General features: G+C 44.5%; 1 protein-coding gene across 11 annotated transcripts in view; it reads right to left on the bottom strand.

Moving 5' to 3' along the window:
• The window catches only part of RBMS3 (RNA binding motif single stranded interacting protein 3), a 599,905-nt gene that overhangs the window by 78,379 nt on the left and 501,061 nt on the right, over positions 1–20,465 (bottom strand). For 8 of the 11 annotated variants that reach the window (XM_064169766.1, XM_064169760.1, XM_064169764.1 and 5 more), the window contains 2 exons: positions 17,456–17,552; positions 14,252–14,302 (listed from right to left, as the gene is read on the bottom strand). In XM_064169766.1, the coding sequence (XP_064025836.1) occupies positions 14,252–14,302; positions 17,456–17,552 (148 nt within the window). The remainder of the gene's footprint in view (positions 1–14,251; positions 14,303–17,455; positions 17,553–20,465) is intronic. The other 3 variants (XM_064169762.1, XM_064169769.1, XM_064169771.1) reach the window with 1 other exon arrangement.

Genomic DNA, 20,465 nt, shown 5'->3' with positions numbered 1-20,465 from the left:
GGAGAAAGTTCTTCCCTGAGAGAGTCATTGGACACTGGAATGGGCTGCCCGGGGAGGTGGTGGAGTCGCCGTCCCTGGAGCTGTTCAAGGCAGGATTGGACGTGGCACTTGGTGCCATGGTCTGGCCTTGAGCTCTGTGGTAAAGGGTTGGACTTGATGATCTGTGAGGTCTCTTCCAACCCTGATGATACTATGATACTATGATACCTGCCTATCTCTCAGAAACACTCAGACTGCTCCTGCCGAGTGTAAGAGTGGTGGAAAAGGATTTTGGGGTGTTGGTGAATGGGTGGCTGAACACAAGCCAGCAGTGTGCCCAAGTGGCCAAAAAGCTTCCTGGCCTGTGTCAAAAACAGTGTGTCCAGTGAGAGTAGGAAAGCGACTGTGCCCCTCTACTTGGCACCAGCGAGGCCCCAGCTTGAGTGCTATGTTCAGTTCTGTCTGCCACAATATAGGGAAGACACTGAGGTCCTGGAGCATGTCCAGAGAAGACCAACGAGGCTGATGAGGGGTTTGAAGGGCTTGTCATATGAGAAGCAGCTGAAGGAGCTGAGGTTGTTTGTTATGGAGAAGGCTGTGGAGAGATCTTACTGCTCTCTACAGCTACCTGAAAGGAGGTTTTAGTGAAGTTTACGTTTGTCTCTTCTCCCAAGCAACTAGCAGTAAGACGAGATGGAATGGGCTTAATTTGTGCCAGGGAAGGTTTAGATTGGGTATTAGGAAAAAAATTCTTTGCTGATAGAGTGATGAAGCATGGGAACAGACTGCTCAGGGAGGTGGTGGAGTTGCCATCCCTGGAGGTGTTCAAGAAGTGTGTAGATGTGGTCCTTCAGAACATGGTTTAGCAGTCATGGTAGCTGTTTTATGGTTGGACTCAATGATCTTAAAGGACTTTTCCATCCCTCGTGATTCTATGGTTCTATGAAATGTCCACCTTCTCCTCTCCCTGATGACAAGTGCCAGGAAATTACAGTTGCACTGAACACCTCATCCTTATTTAAAACAAGTACACCTTAGGCAAGAAATGGCAGTGATGGAGTGCACTAACCTGAGCAAACACTGCTGCTGCTCCTGGCCCACTGGAAGCCAGGGTTAGCCAGGAACAGCTGCAGCAGTGTTTATGGGCCAGATTTACAATGGCAGGTCTCCCCCTCTACCTACCAACATAAAATGTGACTCTAGCCTGATCCTTGTCAGATGTAGGACATCTGTGACTGTGACACCCACCCTCCTGGCTAGAGTAGCAGATAGATGGGCAATTTCCAGAACGGCAAGCAGGAGATTTTTGTTGATCACACCAAAGAGGGAGGCTATCAAGCTGAGAGCTAAAAGTCTCACATCCTGTGTGGATTGGGCAAGAAAGGGGTGCATAATGATTTGCAGATTGCCATTCTGGAAAAGCACAGAAGGCTGTTTGAAAGCAGGCTGTTTGCTGTGGGAATCATATGTAACTCTCTTGTCCCACCATGAAGATCAGTAGCAGGGTGTCAACTCTGTGACCCTCAGTTTGGAACCAAAGAAGTCATCTAAATTATCCCAGACTAGGCCCTGGATGAAGACTCTGAACATAATTTTTCTCCATGAGTTACACAGCTTTTTACTGAGGCAGAAGTAGACACCTGATGATGAGGAACCCAATTGTCTTCCTGCTTTGGGATGGGTGCGCAGTTCGCAGCACAGAGAGGAAACAGCAACTTCCACTCTGAAAAGCACAGTGGTGAAAGGCTACACCTGAGAATTGAGATGGAATTTAGAGACAGGGGCCTCAGCTGGGTAACAGGGCTCCAGTGCTACAAAACCTCCCAGTTAACTTATTTAAAAGGCACCGAGTGGGAATGCTGTTCAGCAGACATCTTTTAACTAGGTACACTCAAGGCTGTAAGTAGTAAGAAGTAACAAATTGCATTCAGACCACCGTTAGAAGTGAAATTTCAACTCCTAATTTCCAAATTCCTTTTAACAATAGGCCATTTGATAAGAAATGTGTCCAGTTCTGGGCCCCTCAATTTAAGAAGGACATTGAGAAGCTCGACTGTGTCCAGTTCTGGGCCCTTCAATTTAAGAAGGAAATTGAGATGCTTGACTGTGTTCAGTTCTGGGCCCTTCAATTTAAGAAGGACATTGAGATGCTTGAGCGTGTCCAGAGAAGGGCGACGTGGCTGGGGAGAGGCCTTGAGCACAGCCCTACGAGGAGAGGCTGAGGGAGCTGGGATTGGTTAGCCTGGAGAAGAGAAGGCTCAGGGGAGATCTTATTGCTGTCTGCAACTACCTGAGGGGTGGATGTGGCCAGGAGGAGGTTGCTCTCTTCTCTCAGGTGGCCAGCACCAGAAGAAGAGGACACAGCCTCAGGCTGTGCCAGGGGAAATTTAGGCTGGAGGTGAGGAGAAAGTTCTTCCCTGAGAGAGTCATTGGACACTGGAATGGGCTGCCCGGGGAGGTGGTGGAGTCGCTGTCCCTGGAGCTGTTCAAGGCAGGACTGGACGTGGCACTTGGTGCCATGGTCTGGCCTTGAGCTCTGTGGTAAAGGGTTGGACTTGATGATCTGTGAGGTCTCTTCCAACCTTGGTGATACTGGGATACTGTAAAAAATGCAGGCTCTTGCATGTAGTCAAAAAAGCAACCATTCAGTGGCTTCACTACATAACAACTTGGCAGGCACTCCTTCCGAATTCTTCAGCCTCTGTGCCTCTGTCACTGCGTTACACAACTCAGTCATCAGTCTGCTACAGAACAGTCAAAGAACATTCAGTGTTTATGCTCCTGTATCTCTCTATTTGTTTTTGCAGTCATGTGAGAAAGAGGTTGAAACCACGCTCTTGACAAGGTTGCAGACAACAAGCAGCATTTTGGCACACACACTGTTGAATGCCTGGACTTAAAATGGATTTACTCCAAATTGACACCAGTTTGAGAGGAAAAGATAGCCACGAGGTTACAACCTGAAAACTAATTAAGCAACCACTCCACTTCAGTGGAACTGAAGTCAATTTAGGAAGGACACACATGATTTGATCTAGATTTGCCTCTGTATTGCAAAGCTGAGGTCAGTATCACATTCTTTATAAAAACATTTGAACTGAGAAGGAAGCTTTTTATCTAAGAGAGTACAAGATGAGTGGTAAATACTGTCAGACCCAACTACATTCAGTAATAAGCTGTTACTTAGGACATTATGGATGTTTCTAAGTTCCACAATGGCAAATCACTGTTTCCATTTACACATTGATATAAAAAAACCTCTTAGCACTATGTAAAGGTTTGGTAGTTACACACACTCTCCTCCCTGCTCTTAAGAAATCACCCAGACTAGATTCAGCTGAGCTGGAAGTTAAGGAATGAAGCTTTATATTCACAGCTTAGCACAATATACAAGCAGAGAGTTACAATAGTTACAGCTGCAGACAGAAATAGACCAAGTTAAAGGTAATCCAGAAACATAACAGCCCTCCCAGAAACCAAAGTGCCCAGGAGAGGCTCCCAACCACCCTTCCACCTTCTTCCCATCCTTCTAATTATCCCAGAGCATACCTTACATGCAAGGTGAGTTTGGAGGATCAGCAAGGGGGGTTAGAAAGCAGTAGGAATAGTTACACAGAAGCAGCCTAGGACACCCCCCATGACAGAGACACACACACACACACACACTGACTCTCCCACTCTGTCTTATCTACGTTTTGTGTTCCTGTTTTCAAACATCTCAGCAAGCCTATGAGTGCAGCTGACATCAGCACTGTTTCCTTTTCACAGCCTAGCATCTAATTTCCCTCACTAAAATATTCCAGTTAGCCTCAAACCAGCACAAACCATCTCTGCAAAAATAATTCAAAACTAATTACATTATTAAGATGCTTCACTGGTTACAACTGAGGAGGTGTTAATTAGTCAGCCACTTACTCAGACACCTCAGTATCTGGAGTGAACACAGAAGGAATAAAAATTATGAAGAGAGGAGAGGAGAGCAAAAGGAAAGGAGAGGAGAGGAAAAGAAAAAGAAAAAAAAAGGGAAGGGAAGGGAAGGGAAGGGAAGGGAAGGGAAGGGAAGGGAAGGGAAGGGAAGGGAAGGGAAGGGAAGGGAAGGGAAGGGAAGGGAAGGGAAGGGAAGGAAAAATGAAAGGGAAAAGGAAAAGGAAAGGAAAAGAGAGGAGAGGAGAGGAGAGGAGAGGAGAGGAGAGGAGAGGAGAGGAGAGGAGAGGAGAGGAGAGGAGAGGAGAGGAGAGGAAAAATGAAAATGAAAAGGAAAGAAAAAAAAAAGAAAAAGAAAAAGAAAAAGAAAAAGAAAAAGAAAAAGAAAAAGAAAAAGAAAAAGAAAAAGAAAAAGAAAAAGAAAAAGAAAAAGGGCCAGGAAAAAGGAAAGGCAAGCAAAATGAAAAAGGAAAAGGAAAAGGAAAAGGAAAAGGAAAAGGAAAAGGAAAAGGAAAAGGAAAAGGAAAAGGAAAAGGAAAAGGAAAAGGAAAAGGAAAAGGAAAAGGAAAAGAAAAAGAGAAAAAGAAAAAGAAAAAGAAAGAGAGTCAGGAAAAAGGAGAGGAGAGGAGAGGAGAGGAGAGGAGAGGAGAGGAGAGGAGAGGAGAGGAGAGGAGAGGAGAGGAGAGGAGAGGAGAGGAGAGGAGAGGAGAGGAGAGGAGAGGAGAGGAGAGGAGAGGAGAGGAGAGGAGAGGAGAGGAGAGGAGAGGAGAGGAGAGGAGAGGAGAGGAGAGGAGAGGAGAGGAGAGGAGAGGAGAGGAGAGGAGAGGAGAGGAGAGGAGAGGAGAGGAGAGGAGAGGAGAGGAGAGGAGAGGAGAGGAGAGGAGAGGAGAGGAGAGGAGAGGAGAGGAGAGGAGAGGAGAGGAGAGGAGAGGAGAGGAGAGGAGAGGAGAGGAGAGGAGAGGAGAGGAGAGGGAAAAGAATGGGAAAGGGAAAGGGAAAGGGCCAGAAGTATGATTCACTAAAAGTATGTCTGAGACTCTGCAAATGATATTCAAACACCTGACAAAAGGTTTCTCACATAGATAAATGAAAAATAAGGACTGAATCCAGAGCTAGGACCTCCATGCTGTGAGAATGTGCTACACATTAAAAGTACTTCAGAAGTAGCCACAACAGAATTTCCCACATGAGTCATCAGATAATCAAAGGCAGCTTCCTGAGAATGAGAGCTTGGGCACAGGAACAAATACAGTCAAAGGATACGAGAAAGCCCAGAGAAGTCTCTGAACTCAAGGTGTGGGTACAAGGGAAATAAGGAATCAGGACTGGATCATCTCTACTGCAGAGCTAAGGAAGAGCTGGCACACGTAAGCACAGCTTCTGTGGCCACAGCCAGCAGTGAGGAGAGAACACAGACAAACCCAAGGCAGGAGCTAGCTAACCTATTGCCTCAAACAAAATCACCTATTTTTCTAGACAAAGGACATGCAGCAGATTTAAGCTCCCTAAGGTCAATGAAGTTTTTCAGGTAGTCCCACACCAGGAATTACTAAACTCTGGTAATGACAAAGACCTTACAAAGAGGAAATGGCAAGAAGCTGTGCTAGAAGACAAGCTATACTGCCTTATTGGGAGAGCCACTGAAAACTCCAGAAGCACTCTTCTCGTTCCATTACTTGAATAATGCCCTTGAATAGTGGGGGCCATACAGAGTTATGAGGTGAATTCACTGCATCCAGTTCTGGAGCCCCCATTAAGAGAAGGATGTGAATGTGCTGGAGTGTGTCCAGAGCAGGGCCAGGAGGATGCTCAGAGGCTGCAGCAGCTCTGCTGTGAGCACAGACTGAAAGAGTTGGGGCTGTGCAGGCTGGAGCAGAGGAGGCTCCCAGGTGACCTTCTTGTGACCTTCCAGGATCTGAAGGGGGCTACAAAAAAGCTGGGGAGGGACTTTTGAGGCTGTCAGGGATTGACAGGACTGGGGGGAATGGAGCACAGCTAGAGGTGGGGAGATTCAGAGTGGACATGAGGAGGAAGTTGTTGAGGATGAGAGTGGTGAGAGGCTGGAATGGGCTGCCCAGGGAGGTGGTTGAGGCCCCATGGCTGGAGGTGTTTGAGGCCAGGCTGGCTGAGGCTGTGTGCAGCCTGCTCTAGGGTAGGGTGTCCCTGGGCATGGCAGGGAGGTTAAAACTGTCTGCTCCTTGTGGTCCCTTCCAACCCTGACTGGTTCTATGATTCTATGAAATTCAGTAAAGCAGCAGGTTGAACTACTTTTTACCAGAGGTAGAAATCCATGAAGATAATTGGGCTAAAAATGTGGTTTCTTTCATAAGCTAGGAGTATTTTCTGGAAACCTGGAGAATCAGAAAACCTAAGTAGCTCAGTTAATTAGTCTGACTGCATTAGCAAGGGAAGGAAGATGTTACTTTGCAATGCAGCAAAGCACTCTCAGCAAAGAGAAAGAAGATTCTATGCTGCTGTACTAAAGGATGGAATCCTCTGGGCACTGGCTGTCCTATGAACATACATTCAAAGTGGAACTGAGCCAAAGAAAGGTCATTATGGCAGCCAGAGGTTCAAAATCTCTATGTTACTGCAAATGCATGGTGATGTTGAGGACAAGAGTTGGGACTCTCCAGCCTGGAGATGAGAAGGCTTCGAGGAGACCTCATAGTGGTCTTCCAATCTCTTAAGGGGACTTAGAGGAAGGCTGGGGAGTGACTACTGACAAGGTCTTGTAATGACAGGACAAGGAGTAATGGGTTTAAACTGGCAGAGGGGAGATTCAAACTGGATGTTTGGAAAGGGTTCTTTACAGGACCCTTTACAGGAAAGGGGTCCTCACAGTGAGGGTGGTGAGACATTGGCACAGGTTGCCCAGGGAGGTTGTGGCTGCTCCCTCCCTGGAAGTGCTCAAGACCAGGTTAGATGAGGCCTTGGGCAACCTGTTCAAGTGGGAGGTATCACTGCCTATGACAGGGGTTGGAACTGGCTGAGCTTTGAGGTCCCTTCCAACATAAACTGCTCTATGATTCTCTGCTGACATAGTTAGGAAACAAAGACGCAGGTGTGCTGAGTTTGTGTCTGCTGAGGTTTTGGAGAAGGCAGTCTGTAAGAAGTTTGAAGAAGCTCTCCCAGCTCCAAGTCAGACCCACCACTGGCCAAGGCATAGACAATTAGGCCTCTGATGTTTAAGAGGGGAAAAGCTGTTGAAGAAGTTCTTTTCTTTTGGGGCTTCTTTTGTTTTTGAGAAGAGTGGGACATGAGCAAGATGACCACAAAGATACTGAAGTCAGTGAGGAAGAAGGTGGGGAGGCATGCTGGAGTTATCTTCTAACCATGGTGAGATGGCAGGCTGAGCCCTTGCAGCCCTTAGAGATCCATTGTGGAGCAGAATCATGCCTGCAGCCTGTGGAGGACTCTATACTAGAGTAGGGGACTGCTCCTGAAGAAGGTCTGAGAGAGGCTTGCACAGCAGCAGCTCATCACTGGGAGGATTTTGGCCCAAAGAAGAGACCTATGTTGTCTGTAGAAGTTCGTGCAGGGCTGTGTCAGTTCTCTTTGTGGCAGATGAGCACTGTGAGGAATCTTCCCTCTGAAGAGGAAGGAGTGGCAGAAAGAACTGCAGATGGGCTGGGACTGCCCACAAGCCCCACTCCCTGCTCCCACTGCACCGATGAGTTTGTCTTTTGCTTGTGACCATAATTGATGAGTGAGCTCTCCTTGTCTTTGTCTTGACCTTTGAGGCTTTTGTTGTATTTCCTCCTCCACATCCCACTAGAGGGGCTTATGAGTGATCAAGCAGCCATGGTGATATTTTGCCAGCTGGATGGACTAAAACTATGACATCTGCTGAGATTTTGGTATATAAATTAATGTGGTGAAAATCCAGAAGGCAGAATGGTTACTGAAGATAGGGAGGAATGTTTGACTGAGAAAAAGTGGATGAAAAATGAAGAGCAGTACCCTTGGGCTGGAAATTAAGACATCCTGAAACAAGCCTCCCAATAGGATTATTGAGAGGCAAAAATGGAATCATTTAATCAAGTTTTGGAAGGGATTAGATAGCATGGCTCCTGGATATTGTAGGAAGCCTGAGTTTTAACAACTGGTCACTGAGTCCTTGAAGTACACTATAGTAATTTTCACATGAGTCTCATACCAGATAAATCATGATGTAATCATAAATATATAGAGATGAGGTAGTTTCCCCTGCTTACATAAAGTGGTCCTTGAATACACTTGCATAATACAATGGTTTTATGGAATGTGTTTGTTCTAGGGATTAGGAAGGTGCCAGAGTCTCCTTCAACTTATTGCTGCAGGCAGGATTGTCTCCTCTTTCTCACTCTTTCACACCTATGCCATTCAATATTCTTAAGCAAAGTTAAGAATCTGATACAGTATTTCCCTTTGCAACCAGGAGAGGCTTATTTTAACAGGAACCCCCCTAAATGTTAATAGTATCTGTAATGGTTTGGGAGTTCTCTGCCCCCCCACCACTTAAGAAAATCACCCAGGCTAGACTCAGACAGCTGGAAATTAAGGAATGAAGCTATGCTTACAGCTTAGCACAATATGCATTCAGATATACACAACTATATACAGTTGTATACAAATTAAAAGTAACACAGAAACACAAACCCCCTCCCAGAAACAATCAAAGTCACCAGGAGGGTTCTCAACCCAAACCCCCTTCCCCCTCCATCTTTCCCTCCCTTCAGAAATAACCAGATCAACCCACATAGATCTCATGTGATAAATCTGGAGACCTGAGGTGAGAGGTGAAAAAAAAGACAGCAAGGAGGTTAGAGGGAAAAGAGTTAGAGAGTTAAAGGCAGAGTCAGCCACAGAGAGCAGACCACCAGAAAGAAGGCACAGCCCAAAGTGAGAGCGGAGCAGTGTGTGTGGCTTATCTACATTGTGACGAGTTGAGTTTCTCAGCAGAAGAATCATGATACAGGGCACATGATGTTTTTCTTCTTTCTCTTCACAGCTAAGGATTTCATTTCCCTCAGTAAAACATTTCAATTAGTCTCAAACCAGCACGGTATCCTTATGAAGTATTGGCCAAGACAGGCCCCAGTTCCATCAGCCTTTTCCCAACATCTAGTAAAAGCCATAGAATCATAGAATCAACCAGGTTGGAAGAGACCTCCAACATCATCCAGGCCAACCTAACACCCAGCCCTAGACAATCAACCAGACCATGGCACTAAGTGCCTCAGTCAGGCTTTGCTTCAACACCTCCAGGGACAGCAACTCCATCACCTCCCTGGGCAGCCCATTCCAATGCCAATCGCCCTCTCTGCCAACAACTTCCTCCTAACATCCAGCCTAGACCTGCCCTGGCACAGCTTGAGACTGTGTCCCCTTGTTCTATTGCTGGTTGCCTGGCAGAAGAGCCCAACCCCACCTGGCTATAATGTCCCTTCAGGTAGCTGCAGACAGCAATGAGGTCTGCCCTAAGCCTCCTCTTCTGCAGGCTGCACACCCCCAGCTCCCTCAGCCTCTCCTCACAGGGCTGTGCTCCAGGCCTCTCATTCAAGCAGGCAAGTGCAAGATGCAGTCTATTTGCTAAAATAGTAGAGCACAAACAGGAGGTAAGGACAGCATCTCGGGAGAGGGACACCAAATGAAGCACAAGGAGCTTCTTTGTTCAAGGCTGCAGAGTCAAAGTACTGAAACTGCTGTGGTCCTTTGGGCATTATCCAAACCAACAGAGTCGCCAGTGAGAACATGAAAAATGAGATATTTCAGTTGGACAGTTTGTAATTTTTATGGAACATTCATGCACAACAATTAAAAGGCAACAGTCTGGACTCTTTAGCCTGCTTCTCACCAAAGTAGGGCTTTTACACTGCCTATGAAACAGGCATTTTTGTTGTTGCTTTTAAAGACAGACAAACTACATTCAACCATGCATCAGAGGAAGGAAGACAGCAAAAAACAACAAGGCCATTTGTTAAGACAGTGACCTCTCTAAAGGGGCTGTAAGAGCTTGAGAAAGGTCCAGAAGAGTTCTCCCCAATGCACTTTATCATTATCAGTGTTAGGTTTTCTCCCTATGGTGCTCTACTTGAACCCTTCATGCTGCCAGTGACATATTTGTCCTGTTTGCCAAAACTATTCCACACTAACAAGAATTTCTATTTGTGCATACCAAGTGATTGCTCATGGCAGAGAGCTTGCAAATAAAAGAGGGTAGGTGTAAAATCAGTGTGCAGTACAGTATTAGGGTAGAGTATTTCTGTTGCTTCACTGAAAAAAATCTCTTTTAGAGAGGAGGAGTACATGCATTATTTGTAACAAATGCTTGAGTCAAAAAGACTTTACACAAGTGTCTGAATAAATAAATATGAAGATTATCTACATGTGAATTGTTGACTTTAAACATGTTTTTCAAAGTTTGTCCTGAACCATCAGGACAGTCTTCAGAGACTACAGGAAAAAAAAACACTAATATGGTAAATCTTCTAAATGCTCAGAATAACTTTATCCCATTTATGGTTTTGTTCTGTCATTGCTATCCATCTATACTTACCCTGAAGCAGTAATGAAACAGAAAACTTGTTTAAAGTAGGGATGAGTGAGCACTATGCTTTGATAGCATTGGTTCACAGAATCATAGAATCAACCAGGTTGGAAGAGACCTCCAAGATCATCCAGTCCAATCCAGCACCCAGCTCTAGCCAATCCACCAGACCATGGCACTAAGTGCCTCAGCCAGGCTTTGCTTCAACATCTCCAGGGAACCACCTCCCTGGGCAGCCAATCACTCTTTCTGTAAAGAACTTCCTCCTAACATCCAGCTTAGACCTCCCCTGCCATAACTTGAGACTGTCACCTTGTTCTGTTGCAGTCTGCATGGCAGAAGAGACCAACTCCACCTAGCTACAGCCTCCCTTCAGGTAGTTGTAGACAGCAATGAGGTCACCCCTGAGCCTACTCTTGTCTAGGTTCCCTCAGCCTCTCCTCGTAGGGTTGTGCTCAAGGCCTCTCCCCAGCCTCGTTGCACTTCTCTGGACATGCTCAAGCATCTCAATGTCCTTCTTAAATTGAGGGGCCCAGAACTGAACACAGTACTCAAGGTGTGGTCTAACCAGAGCAGATACAGGGGCAGAATGACCTCCCTGCTCCTGCTGACCACACCATTCTTGATGCAGGCCAGGATGCCACTGGCTCTCTTGGCCACCTGGGCACACTGCTGGCTCATCTTCAGCTACCAGTACCCCCAGATCCCTCCCTGTCTGATTGCTCTCCAGCCGCTCTTTCCCTAGCCTGTAGTGCTTTGCCCACAACACCTTCTTTCATTGTGAAATAGTCATGCTACCTGAACCTACTTGGTATTCATTTTCTATGGCTGTCAGGATAAGGATAGCAAAAATCACTCCAATAAAAAATAAACATTGTTTTAAAATTGTATTTGCAGTTGTTGATTGGCATAAAGCTATGATATGGAGGCTAAAATTTATGGGGAACATCCTGTGGAAATTGTGATAACAGCAGAGTGCTTGACTGGACATGTGCCAAAAATGGGCTTATCCATGTCCTGGCTTGCCCAGGCAGTTTTTTCTGCTCTCCTCCCTTCTGCTGTAGGGAGAAGCAACCATGAGAAAGAGGACAAAGAACCTGGAGCCACTGAGTCTAAGGACTCTGGCTTGTCCAGACATGTTCCCCTGCTCCTCCTCCTTCTGTGCTGGGGGGAGCAACCACAGGAAAGGAAAATGAAAGCCCTGACTTCAGGTCAAGCTTGGTCAAGCTTGGAATAGTGCCATTCTGATTGGCTAATCTATGTCCAAAACCCTATCAGTCTCAGGCTGTATTGATGAAAGGGGATGAGCAAGTAGCACAGTGCTGCTGCTGCTGCCTCATTGCATGCTGTTTACCAGGAACAGGCTCTAAATGTCTACATGTGATCAGCCTGCACAGCCAGCATGACATTGTGCCAAGACTGCACATGGGATTGCATCCTGCCTGCACCTCTGCAAGGCTTCTGCAGAGTCAGGAGGAACCAGGTCAGAGACTATGCAATAGACTTCCAGCTTCCTGAGATAAGAGCCTGGGAAACTCCAAAGCCTCTGACAGCTTTGAGACCATTGATAGCAGCCCCTCCTTGTGCTTTGGGTACTGTCTGATACTATTTTGTGACTAAATACTTAAAGCCTCTTGTAACTAACTAATTGCCTTCTGCTATAAGCAGAAAGGTGCTTCCTGTGTCCATCTAGTATCTAAGCAGTGTAATTAACCACAAGAATCTTCTCTTCCAGTATAATGTTTGTGTTTGCCAATTTAAGAAGTGCTCTAGTTTTGTTTTCCTGTGTGTTTTGAACCTTGTGAATAAGTTTTCTGCCAAGTTTTAATGTTAATAAACAGTTTTCATAGTTATTAACAATCTTCACCTGGATATCAGAATTAATACAGATTATTAATTTTCCATAATTCATCACATTGCTTTTAAGAAGATCACAAAAGTAGTAAGACAAACAAGGCTGGGAAATGGAAAGCAATATACAAAATATTTTCCAGACAATATATATGTTAACGTGTATAAAAGTCAGAGGTTTATCTGGTTCTAGTTTAAAAGCTACAGAAGGAATTAGAGATATAATATTTTAGTGTTCTGATGTTTGGCATTTTTCAATCTACCAAGTAAATGGATAAAGAATGCACACATCAGGAAGATATGGCTGAAACCAACACATAAAGGGAAATAAATAAGCAAATAAGTCTGACAGGCCAACATACCGCAGAGGCTATAGCTGGAAAAGGAGTAGTGTGCCCAGGTGGGCAAGAGAGCCAATGGCATCCTGGGCTGGATCAGGAACTGTATGGCCAGCAGGACAAGGGAGGTTATTCTGCCCCTGTACTCAGCACTGCTCAGGCCACACCTTGAGTCCTGTGTCCAGTTCTGGGCTCCCCAATTCAAGAGAGATGTTGAGATACTGGAAGGTGCCCAGAGAAGGGCAATGAAGCTGGTGAGGGGCCTGGAGCACAGCCCTGTGAGGAGAAGCTGAGGGAGCTGGGGGTGTGCAGCCTGCAGAAGAGGAGGCTCAAGGCAGACCTCATTGCTGTCTACAACTCCCTGAAGGGAGGCTGTAGCCAGGTGGGGTTGGGCTCTTCTGCCAGGCAACCAGCAATAGAACAAGGGGACACAGTCTCAAGTTGTGCTGGGGGAGGTCTAGTCTGGATGTTAGGAGGAAGTTGTTGTCAGAGAGAGTGACTGGCATTGGAATGGGCTGCCCAGGGAGGTGGTGGAGTCACTGTCCCTGGATGTCTTCAAGAGAAGCCTGGATGAGGCACTTAGTGCCATGGTCTGGTTGACTGGCTAGGGTTGGGTGCTAGGTTGGCCTGGATGATCTTGGAGGTCTCTTCCAACCTGTTTGATGCTATGGTTCTATGATTCTATGATTAGGGTGAGAGTCCTCTGCTACTAAATGTAGGGTTATTATATACACATTGCTGTACAGCTAACTCCCACCAAAGGTTACTCTTTTATGAAGTCAAACTCTTTGAACATACATAGGACTAACAAACAACTCTGAACTACACACCATTTCAATTTTACCCTTCTCATACAAATCAGTGCATTGATGCTGATGTGGGGTAAACATTACAATTTAGATTAATGATACTGTTAAGTGGATCCATGCCTGAGAAACTGTTCAAAGGCAGGAAATGAAACTAAAATGGGGATTTTCTTCTACTGCTAATGTTTAGGCAAAGTGCATCAATGATTTTCTGTGAGGTGAACAAAAAAAAATCACCTGCACTGCTTCTGATGAATGTTGGTAGAAGTGTAATGCAGCTTTAAGTGGTAGTTACAAACTTATGAAAGGTGGTCATTTACTTAGGGCAGAAAAAAACCAAAGGTGTTAACTGGTCAAAACATAAAGCAGATTCAGACTTGGCAGAGACTCTGTGAAGCTGTGCTTTACCATTTTTCAATACTTGAAATGCATTACTGAGACCACTAATGAGGATCCTTGAATGCATATACAACTGCAAAGGACTCCTTTGATGGATAAGCATATAAAGGAGAGATGTTTTGATCCTGGAAATTCAAAGTATGGAGGAATGTAGTTATCTTGCAGTCCCTGAATCAAAGCTTCTGAAGCAATGCTCTAGAGCTTGTTATCCTCTTACAATCAGTGCTACTAGAAAACATATCTATTCTCCACTTTTCACTACATGGTGCTCCATAAATAAGCAGAATCTTTACAAGGGAGAACTCTTGTCAAAGGTAGCAGCTGGCTGCTCTTACATGACCTAGGACTTTAATGTGTCTGACAAGCAGAATGAGGCTACAACACAAGCAGTTTCAGTTGGATATAAGCAAGTATACACTTACTGTTGGTTGCATAACATATGGTGGATGAGGCATCCATGAAGTACTCTGGACCTGTGTATCAAATACTTTTAATTAGCACAGAAAAATTTAGAACAGAATTAAAATAATTACTTGAAAATACTTTTTCTATTAGAACTGCAGAGCTAATTTTGGCTAAAGACTTATATCACTCAAGATAAAATTAATTTATGCTTCAGAAAGTCCTCAAAAAAAAAAAAGGGAAACAACTTCCAAATTTCATTTGATGTTTTCTACCATAGTCAGAAATCTGAGTGATTGCACCACTTGTATCACCTACACAGTTTTATTTGACAAAGCAGACTTTGATAGGCTGTGTTGCCCAGTTCTTTCATGTTTTCTGTTTGCTTTCACCTATCACTATAATTACAAGCATCTCATTCAACCAACAGTGCAGGAGACACAAAATGTTCCAAGTTCCTTTTCAAAAGTATCTGTGTGAACTTTCAAAAGATTTCCAAAGATTTCAGAAAGATTTATTCCATTTCCAGTAAGAACTGCAGGTCTAATTCAGACTTTTAAAAGCTTATTCTAACTGAAAACTTCCATGGCAAAGCTGGCTCTAGATATTCCTGCCCCATCCCAGGATCAGCTCTTGCCTTGGACATCATGGGGTCCATTCCTACTACAACTCTGTATGTAAAGTCTTTGCTGTTCTGATATGTTACAGATACCATGGATATACCATTTTTACCAGTGGAGATGGAGTGCTTGCACATTTGTGGTGTCACCTCTGAGCCACAACTCTGTCTTGTACTAATTGTGAATGGCCCACATGCTATGACAACACAGATTCAAGCAGAAAGATTGCATATCCTAGCTTTCTCTTGCCTCAGTCTGCACAGAGGAAGTACACAAAAGCTATAGCTGTGCTGCAAACTCAGCAGCACCTCACCACCCAGTCACAGTGATGGGCTTGCAGCATCTCAGACTGAGCATGAGCAGGGATGACTAGGAGAAAGCTATAAGGTGCCAAATCTTCAGAGTCCTGTGATTTTGTTTGTGAAGGAGGTGGTGAGAATTAGTTGGATAACTGTACTTCAACACTTGCTGAAGTTTATCAAAGTAGATCTTTTTTTTCAAAGGCAAGTTCAGTGAAACTAGAATTAAAACCAGTGCCCACAAACGCATACACACCTATGCTGCATCATTTTCTGATGTGAACCTGCACTAGTGAAAATGTTAAGAGTTCCCAAAACTTTTTGCTCTTCCTCACTTCCACTCTTGGATCATTGCAGCACCCTCTCTGTGCCAGGCAAAAGGACTGTTGGCTTACACTACCTACAGAGAATGATATGGGGTGGGGAAAAAAAAAAGTTCTTTTGTGGGAATGCAATGTGAGAAGAAATAATAATGGCCAGTCTGTAAGCATTTCAACCTTGGTTCCCACAGCTTCAGGATGCCTTCTGTGGGGGAGAAAAGAGACAGTGGACACCTGGGTAGTGAGAAAAACAAGGCGTGATGTATGTAAAAGACTGGGTTGTTCTTGCCTAGATGATGCTAATGTGTAGCTGTGTGCTCTGTGCTCAAGACTATATAAATGGAGTCAGAATGAACAATAAGGTCTCTGGTGGGATTCACATTGAATCATGTGGAGTCCATGTGGTGTCCCTCGCTAAACAGGTGGTGACCTGCAGCACGTTCCTGACGGAAGCGTCCGCGGCTGACATGTGGTGACCGACACCGTGTGTCTAAAGGAAACATCTGCAGCTAAACAGTTTTTGGTGCAAGTGCATCAAACCATGAAGTGATGGTATGGTTCAAGGGAGAAATGAGCAACTGTGAACAGTGCAGCACCTACAGGAATAAGTGGTTTGGTGGCCTAAGCAAATGGTAAGGTACATGACTCTTAAGCCAGCTTTGCTACTGAGAAAAGTGCATGTGAGCTGCACTTGTATGCCCCTGGCACTGACAGTTATTTGGTGTCACCTTTTACAGAAATTTACTGACTTGATCACACCAAAGAACTTTTCTGTGGCAAGTGCCACACAGCCATCTAAAATTAAATAACACAAAAGTCACAGAAGCTTCATAGAATTATGTACCTTTGAAGATAGAGCTTAAAATACAAGTGTCAGTGCAATGTCCTGCAATTAACCAAAAGCAGTATCATTCCATCTCCAACACCCCCACCCAATACACCAAGCCTAATGTTAAGAACAACCCACCCTTCAGCTTTGCAAGTTTGGGCAGCTTATCTCAGGTAGGACTCAGGACTGGAAGAGCACTGATGCTACAGGATAGAAAGAACTGAAATGGAAAAATGTGCAGGCAGTGACCAGCTTCGGAATGAAGTGACATGTTCCCAGAGAATGGCTAACAATAAAACCAGACCACCTGGGTTTGACTTCCATCTCAGAAAGCAAGAACACAGCAATAATTCCCCAGTGGAGATCTGTGTGGGATGTGCTGAAAAGAGAAACTCTGAATGACAAAATGTGTTGGAGATAAAAGAAAGCTACAAGGACAGTTATCCTCGACTAAATTGTGGAGACAAAAAGAAGGCTATGAGGTCAGTTATCCTCAAGTAAATTGTGGAGACAAAAGAAGGTTAAGAGCACAGTTACCCTCGAGTAAATTGTGGAGACAAAAGAATGCTAAGAGGACAGTTATCCTCAAGTAAATTGTGGAGTCAAAAGAAGGCTAAGAGGACAGTTATTCTCAAGTAAATTGTGGAGTCAAAAGAAGGCTAAGAGGACAGTTATCCTCAAGTAACTTGCCTTATCGGGGGTATATTAGTAAGAACAAGAACTTTAAAGGCTGCTGTTATTGCAGCAAATATAACTGAGATCCAAAGGTCAAATTATGATGTGGTCAAGATAAATTATTTTTAAATGCCTTAAAAAAAAATCTTTTGGCCAATGAAGTGGAGGCAAAATGACAAAACACTCCAACAAGAATGTTAAGCCTCTGCTGTTGTCAAGTGGCAATGAAGCCAAATGCTGTTTGCTAGAGAAGCTGGCTGAAATAGAAAATCACAGTGGCTTCCACTGCTGGTGTAAAGAACGCAGGACACACATATACCCTATGCCACATGATACACAAATACTGCTAGAGAGTCTTTTGGTAAAAGGGTGAGTCAAGAGTGGAGGCACTTACACAGCTTTCTGTGGTATACACTCTGCCTTCATCCACATCCACATCATTAACTGGTAACCATAGCAGACATGCATGACTCTGACGTACCTGATATGTAGAGACAGGGGAAGCAGCAATGAATGGCGTGATTGATGTCTGTGGAATCATGCGGTTGGTTGGAATACTGTACGGGGAGGAATAAAATCTGCAAACAAAGAAAAAAAGCAAGGTTTTTTTGGAACCTCTTGGCTGCTAGACTCTGACTAACTAATTTACTGCCTCCAGAGCAAAGACAAAGTCTACACAGGTAATTCTGCCCATCTATTTCCAAAGCTGCAATAAAGAAGATGCGATGGCTCCACTGAACGAATCTCAAAAATGGAAAGGAGGAGGAATGTTTACCCAAAGCCTTTGCTTCTTTTTTTCACTTGAACTAGCACAAATATAGAACTGCACAATACACAACATAATTATCTGCAATGCAGCGACAGCTGATTTTACAGACTGCTAGCTAGTGGAAGGAACGTGATATCCAAGGCAATATTACTGCCTTGATTCTCACATGCAGTACTGCTTTTGGATCGTAATGCTGCAGTGCTGAGAATAACACATTCCATATACATGCCTGAATTATTTTATTAAGGGATGGCTACACAGCCTCTTATTGAAATTTTCACATTAACTTAGGCAGAGAGTGAAAAGCCCACCTCCTGGTGAAATGTGTTAGGAATTACAGGCTAAATGTCCCAGGCAGCACTTAAAAGTGGGTTTTACTTCCACTGTTGCATGCTATTGTCCTGGAAGGCTAATAGATGTCCCGGCTTGCCCTACCATTCTGCTGATGGGGGAAGCAAGGGCAGGAGGAAAACAAAGGCTTGGGCTATTATGTCCCCTCCCAAAGTGATAAACAGGGACCCACAGGTGTTTAGGTACTTGTTGGACACTGGAATGGGCTGCCCGGAATGGGCTGCCCGGGGAGGTGGTGGAGTCGCCGTCCCTGGCACTGTTCAAGGCAAGGTTGGATGTGGCACTTGGTGCCATGATCTAGCCTTCAGCTCTGTGGTAAAGGGTTGGATTTGATGATCTGTGAGGTCTCTTCCAACCCTGATGATACTGTGATACTGTGGTGTTGGGCAAGCAAGCCCTGGGTTCATCTAATGGTTAGGTTTGCAAATGCCATTTTGATTGGTGAATCCCTGTGGCCAAAAGAGCCTTTGCACTCAGGCAAATAATGCAAATGGAACTAAGTTGCAGGCAGTTGTGCTGCCTCTGCCTTGCTGCTTCTGCCTTACGGAGCTGCTTCTGTCTCACTGACCTTGGAAAGCATGTTCTGCTCTGCCACGTCCTTCAGACCAGCTTAGCCCTGATGTTTTGGGCTTGAACTACCTGGAAATTTAAGTGCTTCAAGTTTCCCAGGAGAAGGCATTTAAGTGCCTCATGACATGGCAAGAAGTGTCACTGCCACGGTGCTCTCTGCACATCTGCAAGAGATGCTGCCTGCACCTCTGCAAACCTCCATGCCAAGAGGAACCAGGATCAGGTCAAAGATAGTCTGCCTCTTTCCCAGCACCCTGGGAAAATCTAGAAGCCTCTCAACAGCTGAGCAGTTCCAACACTGCCACAAAGGAGCCAGGGACTAGCTTAAAATTTCTACTCCACCACAGTGAGTAGCACAGACCTGCCCTAGGGCTCCAGGCTGCCTATTTGTAAGTGAGGCAAAGCCATTTTGTGGCTAAACTCTTCCCATTTTTTCTTATGCTTAAATTACTATATTGCCAATAAGAATCCTTTCCTGAACAAATTAGAACCCAGAAGTTATCTAATTTGTATATAGTTGTGGGTGAGGCTTTCTAGAAAGAAAAATAATTACAGGATTCCTGCCTCATTAATTGCCCCAACTAAATCAGCTATGAAGCAAAGTTGCACTATCTCTTGGTTGATAGTCATAAATGTCATATTCCTTCTCTCCCTCCCTGTCAGTTAATGATTATCAATAAAATTAGCACCTGGAAAATATTACTACTGGTGGATTGTGTGGACATGAATACTTGTAAAGATTTTTTGCATTTGGCCTTTTTTGTTTTCTTTTGGTTTTAACTGTAAACCAGAAGAATAAAATAGCTTTTAAAAATTACTGTTTGTGGTCTTACTGCTGTCAAAATGCTGATGTTTTACACTCAGAAACTCTCCTGTGCAGTATCCTCATCTAACTTAAACCTCATGCAGATCCTTCTCATATGGTGTGCACCAGTCTTACAAGTAACAGATTTTGCACATACAGTCCCTCTTTAGCAGAGAAGTGAGTTACACTCCCTGCCTTTTTTTTTTCCTCCTTATGCTGAGGCAATCAACAGCAGCTTTCCATGAGCACCCTGAAACAAAAAAATCACTGCTTGTATTTAAACAAGTGCTTTATTTCCTGATCACCCTGGCATCATGGCTTTAGTACTAATCAGCCTAGTTCAGACTGGCTGCATTCATTCTGGGTGCAAGCTCAAATCACCACTGACTTCATCCAACCAATGGGATGGAAACATCCAAAATTAAGAGAGGAGAGAGACAGAGAAGCAATCATTTGTTCTTTCTATTCCAAATCAGATTTTTAAATGCCAAAAGCAGCAGGTGGCATCTGAGTGATGTTTTGCTTAATAGAAACACATGGCTATTTTAGGAGCATTTATCTGCCCTTTCAATGCTTACACAGAGACTATTTTAAACCTCTGGGTTTGCCCATATATATCTATATCCTATTATGAGAACTTAGAGGCATTTTTATCTCACTGCTTCTACCAAATATTGTTCATAAAACGTTGCAGAAGAACTGCAGCACTAGCTGGGTCCTTCTATGGCACTCATGCATTTTCCAAGTCCTCTTACAGGGGTCTTCTCCAAGATCACTTTAGCTGTGCTGTTGATACATGGACGTATTAAGGAATGCTACATGCAGTGGATGTACACAAAAATGGAATGATTAAGGGAACTGAATGTCTTCTTTACGAGGAGAGCTTGAGGGAGCTGGGGCTTCTTAGCTTGGAGAGGAGATGACTAAGGGGAGACTTCATTCATGTTTATAAATATACAAGGGGTGAGTGCCAGGAGGCTGGAGCCAGCCTATTCT

The sequence above is a fragment of the Pogoniulus pusillus genome, chromosome 32 (assembly GCF_015220805.1).
Source record: "Pogoniulus pusillus isolate bPogPus1 chromosome 32, bPogPus1.pri, whole genome shotgun sequence".
Classification (NCBI taxonomy): Eukaryota; Metazoa; Chordata; class Aves; order Piciformes; family Lybiidae; genus Pogoniulus; species Pogoniulus pusillus.
Note: the sequence above shows the minus strand (reverse complement) of the source record. Positions and strands in the feature narration are given on the sequence as shown.